General features: G+C 31.7%; 2 protein-coding genes across 2 annotated transcripts; both read right to left on the reverse strand.

Annotated features, from left to right (window-relative positions):
• Positions 1–480: 480 nt before the first annotated feature.
• On the reverse strand, positions 481–4104 carry LOC139858759 (uncharacterized). Its single transcript, XM_071847598.1, has 9 exons — positions 4016–4104; positions 3613–3868; positions 3353–3513; positions 2954–3052; positions 1878–2217; positions 1609–1743; positions 1456–1538; positions 1149–1254; positions 481–633 (listed from the first exon to the last, which is right to left on the reverse strand). Exons 3-9 carry the CDS (start codon positions 3490–3492, stop codon positions 505–507), a joined length of 1032 nt encoding a protein of 343 aa, XP_071703699.1. The 5' UTR covers positions 3493–3513; positions 3613–3868; positions 4016–4104; the 3' UTR covers positions 481–504.
• A 2515-nt stretch (positions 4105–6619) lies between these two features.
• On the reverse strand, positions 6620–10957 carry LOC139857096 (uncharacterized). Its single transcript, XM_071845854.1, has 5 exons — positions 10733–10957; positions 10275–10561; positions 8439–8726; positions 6851–6907; positions 6620–6763 (listed from the first exon to the last, which is right to left on the reverse strand). The coding sequence occupies exons 1-5, from the start codon at positions 10944–10946 to the stop codon at positions 6620–6622; spliced, it is 990 nt and encodes a 329-aa protein (XP_071701955.1). The 5' UTR covers positions 10947–10957.
• Positions 10958–11264: the final 307 nt, after the last annotated feature.

Raw genomic sequence — 11264 nt, forward strand, 5'->3', positions numbered from 1 at the left:
AGGTATTCGATTTAAATCGAACACCAACTCGACCTTCTTGAGTCTGATTAGGCTTAGGAAATGGTTTTATAAACTAAGCATTGTAAGCACTATGTTTGTATCTTCCAAAGTTAATCCGATTTAACCTCTTTAGAAGGTAGAAGGTTTTCCCTATTTGAGCTATCCGGGAGGGTAAATAATCTAACCTCATACTCTAATGTATGCATCCCGGCAGGATTACTCTCTTGTTGTTTCCAACCCTTCCCTCACCACCACTAAATATTCGTCCAAAACGGGATTCGAACTTGTGACCTCTTGCAAGGAACTCAGGGCCGCAACCACTGGGCTATCTAGTAATGGTTCCGATTTAACCTCTTTCTAGAGCTAAAATGTGAAATAGTTTGCAAATCTCTCTCAACATGCACATTAAAGTAATTCCTTACACACATTGACATAATAAATAATTGGCGTAATAAACATCTGTTACTAGTTTCCGTAGCCTGCTACTTTCATTTGAACTGCTACCTATGGTTTATGTTTTACATCCTGAATGTGTTCTTGAGCTCCAATAGTACCACCGACCTTCCATTGCTCAAATTCTTGACAATTAAGCATAAATGAACTTGCATTTCGATGGCCCCCACCTCCATGCTTCTGTAATAATTGCAACATGTTAAAGAAATAACATTCGATGTGTGACAAAATGCGCGTGTTGAGTAACGGGCCAAAAACAGACTAACTATGCGTACATCCCGACCCTCAAATTCTTTTTATCAAAGTGTATGAATACTGATTCTGTTGAATAATAAGTTACGAATACTGATTCTGTTGAATAATAAGTTACGAATACTGTATTGTCCCAATAGTAATCTAATATCCAGTATATTTATATTTATCTTTATTATTGTTATTTTATTAATATTAATAATTAATAATAATATTAATTAATATTTATTCAATTATTAATTATTAATTATATAATAACAGCAAACCACTATATGAGGTTTTACCACACTTAAAAATAAAGTTTGGACCACTTTCAACTTACTAATAAAACCACTAATTAGATCCACTATAATGAAACGACCCATTCCCGAAAATGGGTAAAAATGACCACCTCTAAATGAAGGTTTCACAACTGAGGTTAGAAAAACGGTGAACAGAAAAACCTGTGATATAGATGTTGTGTCTTCAGTGCCTAAACTTCTGAGGCTTATTTTCAAAATTTGGTCATCGTTGAGCTCGGGTACCTTGTAGACCACTGCGCCTATTCCCCTACACTATATAAAATCACTTAAGTATGTTAATCTACATAGTAATTGCTTTTAATGTGTTATTATAAATTACCCTTAGTGTATCCAAATGCTATCCATATTCTATAAATTTGGTAGCGGTTCAGCAAGAATCAAACTTTATTAGACACAAACCACCAAGAGCAATTCCAAACGTATACATTAAGTTGCATGATAAACGGACCTCAAGTTATGATTTCGGCTTTTTTCAGCTAATTGATGGCCAAGTTCACTTCTCAGATCAGACACAGAATCAGCATTAACAGCCTGGTTAATTTGAACAATATCAGATATTTTCAAGGATAATAAAAGTCAAAATATGGAAGCGGAAATTTACCAGGCAACGGCCTGACACTCCATCATCAATCACAATTTCATACGACTGGTCAAGGACCTCATTTATCAAAGTTTGTTTATGACACAAGCTGCTGATTCCTTGATTTATGACATTTTCCACATCCAAAGATAACAGCTGTTGAGTATTGTTATTGTTAATAGATAACATTTAGCAAAATGAGAATATGTAATTTTAGAGAATGATAAGGGGTCACGTTTCTTTTGTTTATTTTGGTCAATCTTAGATCATAACAGCAACAAAAAATATACCTGCTCAAATAAAGAGGGGTTCAACTTCACGTTGAATTCAATGTTCATATCTTTTAAACCGCTACTGAAAGCTTTGCTGTTATGAAGACGCCACTTCCATAGATCGGCATCCTCAATATATTCAAACAGCTTTCGAGAGCCTTCAAACTTATGAATACGCAATTTACGACCATTCGAATCGTTTCCGTTTTCAAGCGCAAGAATTTTATCCTTGAAAAAATCATAGGCAATGGTAGCCCCACTCCTTCTCATGTCTATCACTTTGGTCACATTCGCAAACGAAAACTCTCCATCATTAAGCATTTTGAGTGCAGTTTTATGATGATCTAATATTATCACACTGCACAAACAACATAAAAAGGGGAGTTGGAAAATGGTTAAAAGCAGGTGGTCGTTAGTACATGTTGAAACGGGTCGGCAGAGCGAGTTGGATAGCTGTTTAAACCGGATCAGTTTGAAGCAGGTGGTTGTTAGTACATGTCGAAATGGGCCGGCTAATTTTTAGCTACTCACGTCTTTTAGCCCAAGTCCAAATTTAAGATATAGTTAATATGTTAAATATGAGTACAAAAGGTAATTTATTATCCTAATAATCCAAATCAATCTATTTACAGATAAGTAAGTTAAAATTACCATCTCCATTGATATAAACTATATAGAGACATCTTTAGGCTACTATATATTCTGAATAGTTTTTACCATAACTAACAACACTATTTACCATTATTAAAAAAATTCTCATATTGCAGGTGAAAATAAAATAAATAAAATTTAGTAAAAGATTCAATGGAGGGAATGTTTAAATTGAAACCCAAAATGATGGAATTTGGCCTGATGGTTGAGCATTCCTATACGTGAGTCCTGTTTAAACCTATCTGGGGACTGATTATTGGTTGCATACCTCCTCCCGGTTTGAAAGTTACATGCAAATGAACTAAAAATGTTTGCCATTTTCTCATTATGAAAACCTGATATCTCACCGATCTATTTCTTGATCATCATAGACACAACTTCGTTTCCACATTATATAGGACAAAATAAAAACAGTAACATGAAGGGAATAAAGAGAAGCAAACCGATCAACTTTAGGTGAGAGTTTCTGAACAAATCCTGGAGGTCCCACAAAGTCAAGGAGATATGCATCACCAATTTGATCCACAGGAAGCTCTTCAACACTGAAACATGTGATGGTTTTCCAATTCAAGTGGTGTTTGAATATGAGTTTATAAACAGATGTTGCAACTCAAAAAAAAAAAAGAAAAAAAAAAAAAAAAAAAAGAACCAAATTATATGTATTCAAGTCAAAATCATAACAATAATTTTTCTAAATGGCTGCACATACTGATTTTTCAAATTCTAAGACTTTTTCTCAATTGATTACAAACTATATATGACTAGCTAAATTAAAACAAGTCAATACAAATTTGTGTTTCTATCTACTCCAAATTATCACTAACAGTATAAGTAATGATTACCTAATGGGGGAATAAACAGTATTCGGAAAAAAGAGAGCAGGAACAGAGGAAACAGAGAAGTAAATATGAGCTGCTAAAGCAGCAAAAGCGCCATCAGGACATGGGTAATGGTACAACACTGCTGTTTGCTTCAACACCATATCAGCAATCAGTACTGCAATCTGGTAATAGCAGTAATTGAAAGAAGAAAAAAATAAGGTTAAACTTTGAGGGTTAATCGAATCATCAATATAAAACTTTTAAGGTTAATCGAAGGTTACCTTGATTAAATCAGTAAACTTTGAAGTTGAAACTTATGAATTGATCAATTTAGGGTTTTAACTTTGAGATTTTTTAAATTAGGGTTTGGAATTGGGGATTAGGTTTTACGGAAACAGTGTTGATGAGAATATCTGGCGGGAAATACGGGAGCTTTTGTTGAAAAATTGTTTTCTCACTTTAGACCACTCCCTTCGGGCTTGGGATATATCTTGTCCTCACCTTATCAATGTTATTGACTTGTATTAGCTTCCATAACTGAACCCGAATACAGATGAGCGACTATAGAAATTTAATAATTTTTTAAAGTCGGCATAAGTAAACATTAAAAAATCTCATTTTTTTGATAAAAAAGAAATTTTTAGTGTAAATTTTTTTCCCAATAAATTCAGGTCGGGTGGATACCTCTTTTATGACACACTAAGTTTCGTCCCTGCTCGTCAACTAGCTTGGCTTCCTTTTTCAGATAGCATCTTGCATCACGAACCATGTGAGATTTTTTGTTAGGTCATATAGTTTTAATACTTGTACATATAATTTAACATTTATAAACTAATTTATTTAATTAATTTGATGTAGTTATGTCCCGATAAGGAAGAATATTATTAATGTTAGTGTTAATGTTTTAGGCAGGAAATGAAGAGAAAATGATGATGTGACGCTGATGTATCAGATGTCATAGTGAGAAAAGATGTGATTATTAACAGTGACGTGACGCTGATAAGTGAGCATTTTTTTATGAGAATGAAACATCTTCTTTTAGAATGACCACCCGACGACGATCGCATGAGTTAAATGTACCAACTTATTTCCTCCACTTTCAAATTGTTCGGAGTGATGTTAGTACATACAAACCATATATAACATCACTACTACACAAAATGACATTCCAAACCGGTTTTAAGGACTTTGCAAACCGGTTTTAAAACCGGTTTGCAAAGGGATGGGTTTGCAAAGTCGAGACCGGTTTTAAAACCGGTTTGCAAAGTGGGGTTTCGGAACCGGTTTAAAAAAAAAAAAGGTTTGCAAAGGGGGTTTCGGAACCCTTTTTTAAAAAAACGGGTTTGCAAAGGGGGGTTTCGGAACCTTTTTTTTCACAAAACCGGTTTCGATTCTCTCTTTTTTTTTTTTCTTTTTTTTTTTTAAAGTTAATTGTAATCTTCATCTTCATCCTTGGCTATTCTCTTTTCTGGAACATAAACAACATAACAAACAATTCGAACAATGCTTAAATCAAAACGAACAATGCTTAAATAAACTTATTATAGTTATAGATAAAGCTCAAAAAACTGATTAAATCAATTCGAACAATGCTTAAATCAACACGAACAATGCTTATACATTCATACGTTATTATTTCTATAAATCAACATGAGCAATGCTTATATATTCATTGCTTCTGAGCTGCAATGCTTAAATCAAATTATATACCTATATCTAAAAGGCAAAGGCCAAATGAATAGTACTATTTTTTTTCCCACTTTTCGCAAATTTAACTCCCCAATTTTTATTAAAATACAAATCGCATCCCCACTTTATACTCTTATTATATACTCTTATTATATACCTATATCTAAAAGGCAAAGGCCAAATAAATAGTACTATTCCTTTTTCACTTTTCGCAAACTTAACCCCCCAATTTTTATTAAAATACAAATCGCACCCCCACTTTATACTCTTATTATATATTATATATTATATATTATATACCTATATCTAAAAGGCAAAGGCCAAATGAATAGTATTATTCCTTTTTTCACTTTTCGCAAACTTAACCCCTCAACTTTTATTAAAATACAAATCGCACCCCCACTTTATACTCTTATTATATACCTATATCTAAAAGGCAAATGCCAAATGAATAGTACTATTCCTTTTTCCACTTTTCGCAAACTTAACCCCCCAACTTTTATTAAAATACAAATCGCACCCCACTTTACACTCTTATTAAAATACAAATCGCACCCCCACTTTATACGTATATTTTTTTCCAAATTTCACAAACTTAACCCCCTAACCTATATCTAAAAGGCAAAGGCCAAATGAATACTACTATTCCTTTTTCCACTTTTCGCAAACTTAATCCCCCAACTTTTATTAAAATACAAATCGCACCCCACTTTACACTCTTATTAAAATACAAATCGCACCCCCACTTTATACGTATATTTTTTCCCAAATTTCACAAACTTAACCCCCTAACTTTTATTAAAATACAAATCGAACCCCCACTTTACTAACTTTTTTTTTACTAATACTCAATTTTCACAAACTTAACTATATACCTATATTTTTTTACTAACTTAACTTTTTTTTTTTTTACACTCTTATTATATACCTATATCTAAAAGGGAAAGGCCAAATGAATAGTACTATTCCTTTTTTCACTTTTCGCAAACTTAACCCCTCAACTTTTATTAAAATACAAATCGCACCCCCACTTTATACTCTTATTATATACCTATATCTAAAAGGCAAAGGCCAAATGAATAGTACTATTCCTTTTTCCACTTTTCGCAAACTTAACCCCCAACTTTTATTAAAATACAAATCGCACCCCACTTTACACTCTTATTAAAATACAAATCGCACCCCCACTTTATACGTATATTTTTTCCCAAATTTCACAAACTTAACCCCCTAACTTTTATTAAAATACAAATCGAACCCCCACTTTACTAACTTTTTTTTTTACTAATACTCAATTTTCACAAACTTAACCCTCTAACTTTTATTAAAATAGAAATCGAACTCCCACTTTATACGTATATTTTTTTTTAAATTTCACAAACTTAACCCCCTAACTTTTATTAAAATACAAATCGAACCCCCACTTTACTAACTTTTTTTTAAATAAAACCAGAACGCTAAAAGAGGCAACTTTCACAAAAGGAACAACCCTTCAATGTTAGATGTCGAAAAAATTTCTTTTTTACAAAATAGATCAAGACTTTTTTTTTTAACTCGCATTCAAAACAGAGCCCCCGGCGCGAAGCGAGGGCTCCACATCTAGTTAACTTTAAAACTAAAACTACATAAAAACAAAACTAGCCTATCGATCTTAGTTTGAACTTGAATTCTCACTTCCAATCCAAGCCCCACAACTCCCTGTTGAACATGAATTCTCACTTCCAATCCAAGATCCACAACTCCCTGTTCATAATATTTATGACTATATCAAATGTATAAAGATAAAATCAAATGTGTGATTATACATACACTCTTTAATTTGATGATTACCTTATAACCATACGTCAAATCCACAATATGCAATATCAAGAAACTCTTAACTATAATCTGCAATGTCAACAAACTATATATACGATTAGTAATAATTTGATAAAACTTAAATTTAGAATAGAATAAAGTAATAATAATAAAGAAAAAGCATGTAAGAAGGTTTTGAATGTAAGTAGATGATGGAAGTGATGGTGGAGGGAAAAGTGAGATATTCATTTTGGTTGATGTATTTAAATTTTCATATGCCGCTCAAAAAAAAAAAGGCATTCAGACAATAGAGACCGGTTTGCAAAATAAAACAGGTTTGCAAAGTTGGAAGAGGTTTTTTCAGAGAAACCGGTTTGGAAAATGGACTTTTGGAACCTGTTTTTGTTAGAAACCGGTCTGGGATTTCCGTCAGCCTTAAAACCGGTTTACAATCTATATTGGAACCGGTTTTTATGGTAAATATTTAAAACCGGTTTGCAAAAAGGGTTTGCATACTCAAATATGTAGTAGTGCATGTTACTTCATTAAATAAACAATTTATGATTATGACTCAAATTTTATTATTACATTTTCAAATTTACCAACTGAAAACTATATCCAAAACCCTCGATTCAAGTAACTCATAATCAAATTGAACGCCAACTTTCACTCGATGGGGTGACTAGTGACATTTAACTGAAGACAAACAATGTACAAAACCCTCTGAGAGGCCCTAAAAATCGATTGATATCACACGGAACACTTAAATACATGAAAACGTGAAAAAACATGTTCACGAAGAGCCTGAAAGAATTTGACTAATTCATTAATAAACCGTCAAATAAGATAACTGCAATAAAGATAACCAACTCTAACTGAGACCTCAAAAGGTTGAAATTCACGGAGAAAACATGTAAGGGTATGAAGTTTTTCATAACATGTTTCAATGTGAAACACTTCAAAGTGGAATGGATGTAACTTAAAGCATAAAGAGGTATGACACTTCAAATGGATTTAACGAACTTCAATTTTTATAAATATTGAAATTTGTTATTAACACACGCACATAGCACGTAAAAATATGTGGTTTAAATTATCAAATTAATCAATTGGAAAGAAAGAATGAAGGAGGGACTCGTCATATTCATCGGTTCATTATCATGTTTCAAACGATAATATAATTGTGTATAAAATATGATCTCTTCAAACAATATATGATATGTACCGAACAAACAAATATTACTGTATAAAATTAAAGTAAATTGTCAAAAGAAAAATATTCGTATTCACAAAGCATTAATATAAGAGCTAAGTACTTAACAAAAGGGCATAAGATATAATAACTATATGCGATTAACGTAATCACTACTTAACCGTCTCTTATATATCTATATATAAAACTACACATGCACAATGTCTTGAGTATGAGGTTGATCTTGACAAAACGCACAGTTTTTCCATCATATATAGAACACACCATAGGCCAGCTCTGAAGAACCACTCGTCAACCCATCATCATATCAAAAAGCCATTAGTTGTATTATATGCAAACATCAAGTTCTTGAGAAGTGTATCATCAAAATTCCAATCATTAAAGTCTGTCAAACTCACTTGATCATACGGATACACGGGCGATCGACGTCACGTTATTATGATCAGTAGTTAGTGGTTGAGGAGGAGCTGCAGCAATAGGGAGTGGTTCAACTAAAGTAGAACTAGAAACATCATTTGATGATTGAGCAACACTTGATACTCTACGTCGTCTTCGTGAAGGTTTCGGTGCTTGAAGTGGCTGGTTTTGTACTATGTTTTCATCTGCTTGATAACTGGTGTTTGAAACATGTTCTTGTTGATTGTTCTCAGAGTTCCTTTTAAATTTGTATATTTTGCACAACACCCAAGGAGTTAACTGCCAAAAAGAAACATGTGGTCATGAAATCTTATACTATTAGATACTTAATGTGTTAGACTACATGCAATTTTTTTTTGGTGCTATTAAATCTTAATGTCATATATTTAAAAAAGTTTTACAAAATTTACTCTTCACCATTTTGCATATATGCATCTATGATTTATGCATTTATTTACAGGTATAGATAAATTTAAATGCAACTAGAATCAGGCATGATTAATTTTAATTTTAATAATGATATTAGAACTAAAAAAATACTTATTCAACCAACTAAGATATTTGTAATCAAATATTCATTGTACAAACATTATATATATTTTGGAAATAAAGGGATGAACAAATATTGTTAAACTCAATTTCGAGTTTAGAAAAAAATAATTTTTTTGAAAAAATAGGAGTAATTAATTAATATGTTTTTACATTTTCTTTAATTTATTTATTTTTCACCTAAGTTATCATACATTCCATGAATGATAATCAACTCTATAGTTTTTTCGACACTAAACCGGATCTAGGGTTGGTTTAGATTCCTAAATCCTAAACCCTAAATATCAACTCCTAAACTCTTAATATTAAATTTAAATATTAAATCTAAACCCTTAATTATAAATGTAAATTCTAAACCCAAAGTCTTAAACCCAAAAATTGTTATTAATCTCTTTCTATTAGTCGTTAGTTTTTTTTCCGTTAATCGTAGCATTATTTTTTTTCGTTAATCGTAGCCATTTAATAATGCTACTATTCATCAAATCAGATGAATTATAATTTTATGAGTAAAAGAGAAATTCAAAAATATAAAAAAAATTAATTATACAAAACATATTTTTAAATTTAAGCACTATATTGGGTTTAATTTTGGAAAACAATTTTTACTTATTCTTTTTTTCAATAATCAATACTAATAATTAAGGTTTTTAAAGACGCGAGTTGGGGACGCGTCGGTCGAGACCTTGCAGGGATGAGTCGGTCTAGACGGGGACGCAACGGGGAACGTTGAATTTTTAAAATTGTTTTAGTAAATATATATTTATATTATATATTATATAGAAATATATAATATTATATAGAAATCGAATCTTAAAATATAAATTATATTTACAATAAACATGAACAATTAACAATAATACAAAATAAAAATATAATATTTTTTACTTTGACCGACTTTGATCATCTTTGACTGACTTTTTCCGACCTTGACCAACTTTTTCCGACTTTGACCGACTTTTTACCGTTAACCGTTTTTTTAGCCACGAAGCATTGGTCATGCCTAAAAACGACGCGTTGGCCAATTTGGTCGACTTTTGCAACACTGATAATAATCACTAAGGGGTAATCAAACTTTATCAGTAAGTAACATGCACATTTTTTTAACCTTTTACCTATTGGATTAGGGACTCAAATTAACTAGTTTCCGCATTAATATATGTAGTAACCTAAGTATCTGTCATCACATGAAGAGCATGCAATCTATATGTAAGAACATTAGAACAATAATGCAGTCACTAGCTTAATATATCTGAAGAGAAAAGAGTTAACGTAACATACCAATTTATTCCCAATCGGGAGATTAGTATCATCAATTGTATACTCATACATCTGCCACTCTGTTTTCTTATTCTGTTTATTATAATAAGTGAAATTTCTTTTATTTCCAACCACTTTTCGTCGGTCCGCATCATCATACACCGTCGTACACGCTTGTGAAGCCTTCCAATACCCTACATGCCCACCATTCTCGCCCTTGATTCTTCTCTCCGGTCTCTTCCCATTTGGATATTTTCGCACTAACGGGGTCAAAAAGTACCAAGTTCCATCGTAATCTCGGAATTGTGCTGTTATCAAATAACAATATAAATATATTAGTTTAGAACAAATTATATAAGAACCCTTCAAGAATTCTTTGATCATATATAAGTTGCTGATTCTTAACAACTTTATATAATATCCTTTCTAGGGAGTACGTAGTATATGTATGAATAAATATAATATGTCATGTTACTTACAAGTTGATGAAAGATGGTCTGGGGTGTAATTATAGAGATTAACTTCGTATAAGCGGAAACCAGGGTGCTTTGTTCCTGTTTCGATCTTTGGTTTTAAGTAGTAAATGATCAACTCTGAATCAGTTGGACGAAATCGACATCCCGGTGGAGAATCATCAATAAAATCACCCTCCACTTGGTTATTATTAATGACAAATTGACGATTGTTGTCCATATATTTGGATCGATCAAATTAACAAGCAAAGCAAAGCAAAGATTAAAGAAAGTTGATGAAGAGTACGTACGTTTAAGTTGAATGTGTATGAAGAGTAAAGAAGAGCATTGGTGTGTGTGTATATATATATATATATATATATATATATATATATATATATATATATATATATATATATATATATATATGGTTCGAAGAAAACAAAAAAAATGTTTGACGCGCAAGTGTCGTAAGTGTTATTGGATTCATATAACTATATTACTGTTATAATAATAATAATAATATAGATATGGATAGTCAATTTTGGTGTATACATAT

Source organism: Rutidosis leptorrhynchoides, chromosome 1 (assembly GCF_046630445.1).
Source record: "Rutidosis leptorrhynchoides isolate AG116_Rl617_1_P2 chromosome 1, CSIRO_AGI_Rlap_v1, whole genome shotgun sequence".
Lineage (NCBI taxonomy): Eukaryota > Viridiplantae > Streptophyta > Magnoliopsida > Asterales > Asteraceae > Rutidosis > Rutidosis leptorrhynchoides.

What these genes read in the sequence shown, in the direction of transcription:
- LOC139858759 (XM_071847598.1), bottom strand. Translation starts at nt 3,492, where the DNA reads ATGGTGTTGAAGCAAACAGCAGTGTTGTACCATTACCCATGTCCTGAT. An exon ending in ACTGTTTATTCCCCCATTAG is followed by an intron (nt 3,053 to 3,352) that starts GTAATCATTACT and finishes CACATGTTTCAG; the next exon opens with TGTTGAAGAGCTTCCTGTGG. An exon ending in ACCCCTCTTTATTTGAGCAG is followed by an intron (nt 1,744 to 1,877) that starts GTATATTTTTTG and finishes AATACTCAACAG; the next exon opens with CTGTTATCTTTGGATGTGGA.
- LOC139857096 (XM_071845854.1), bottom strand. Translation starts at nt 10,946, where the DNA reads ATGGACAACAATCGTCAATTTGTCATTAATAATAACCAAGTGGAGGGT. An exon ending in CGTCGATCGCCCGTGTATCC is followed by an intron (nt 6,908 to 8,438) that starts GTATGATCAAGT and finishes TTGACATTGCAG; the next exon opens with ATTATAGTTAAGAGTTTCTT. An exon ending in ATTTGACGTATGGTTATAAG is followed by an intron (nt 6,764 to 6,850) that starts GTAATCATCAAA and finishes TATTATGAACAG; the next exon opens with GGAGTTGTGGATCTTGGATT.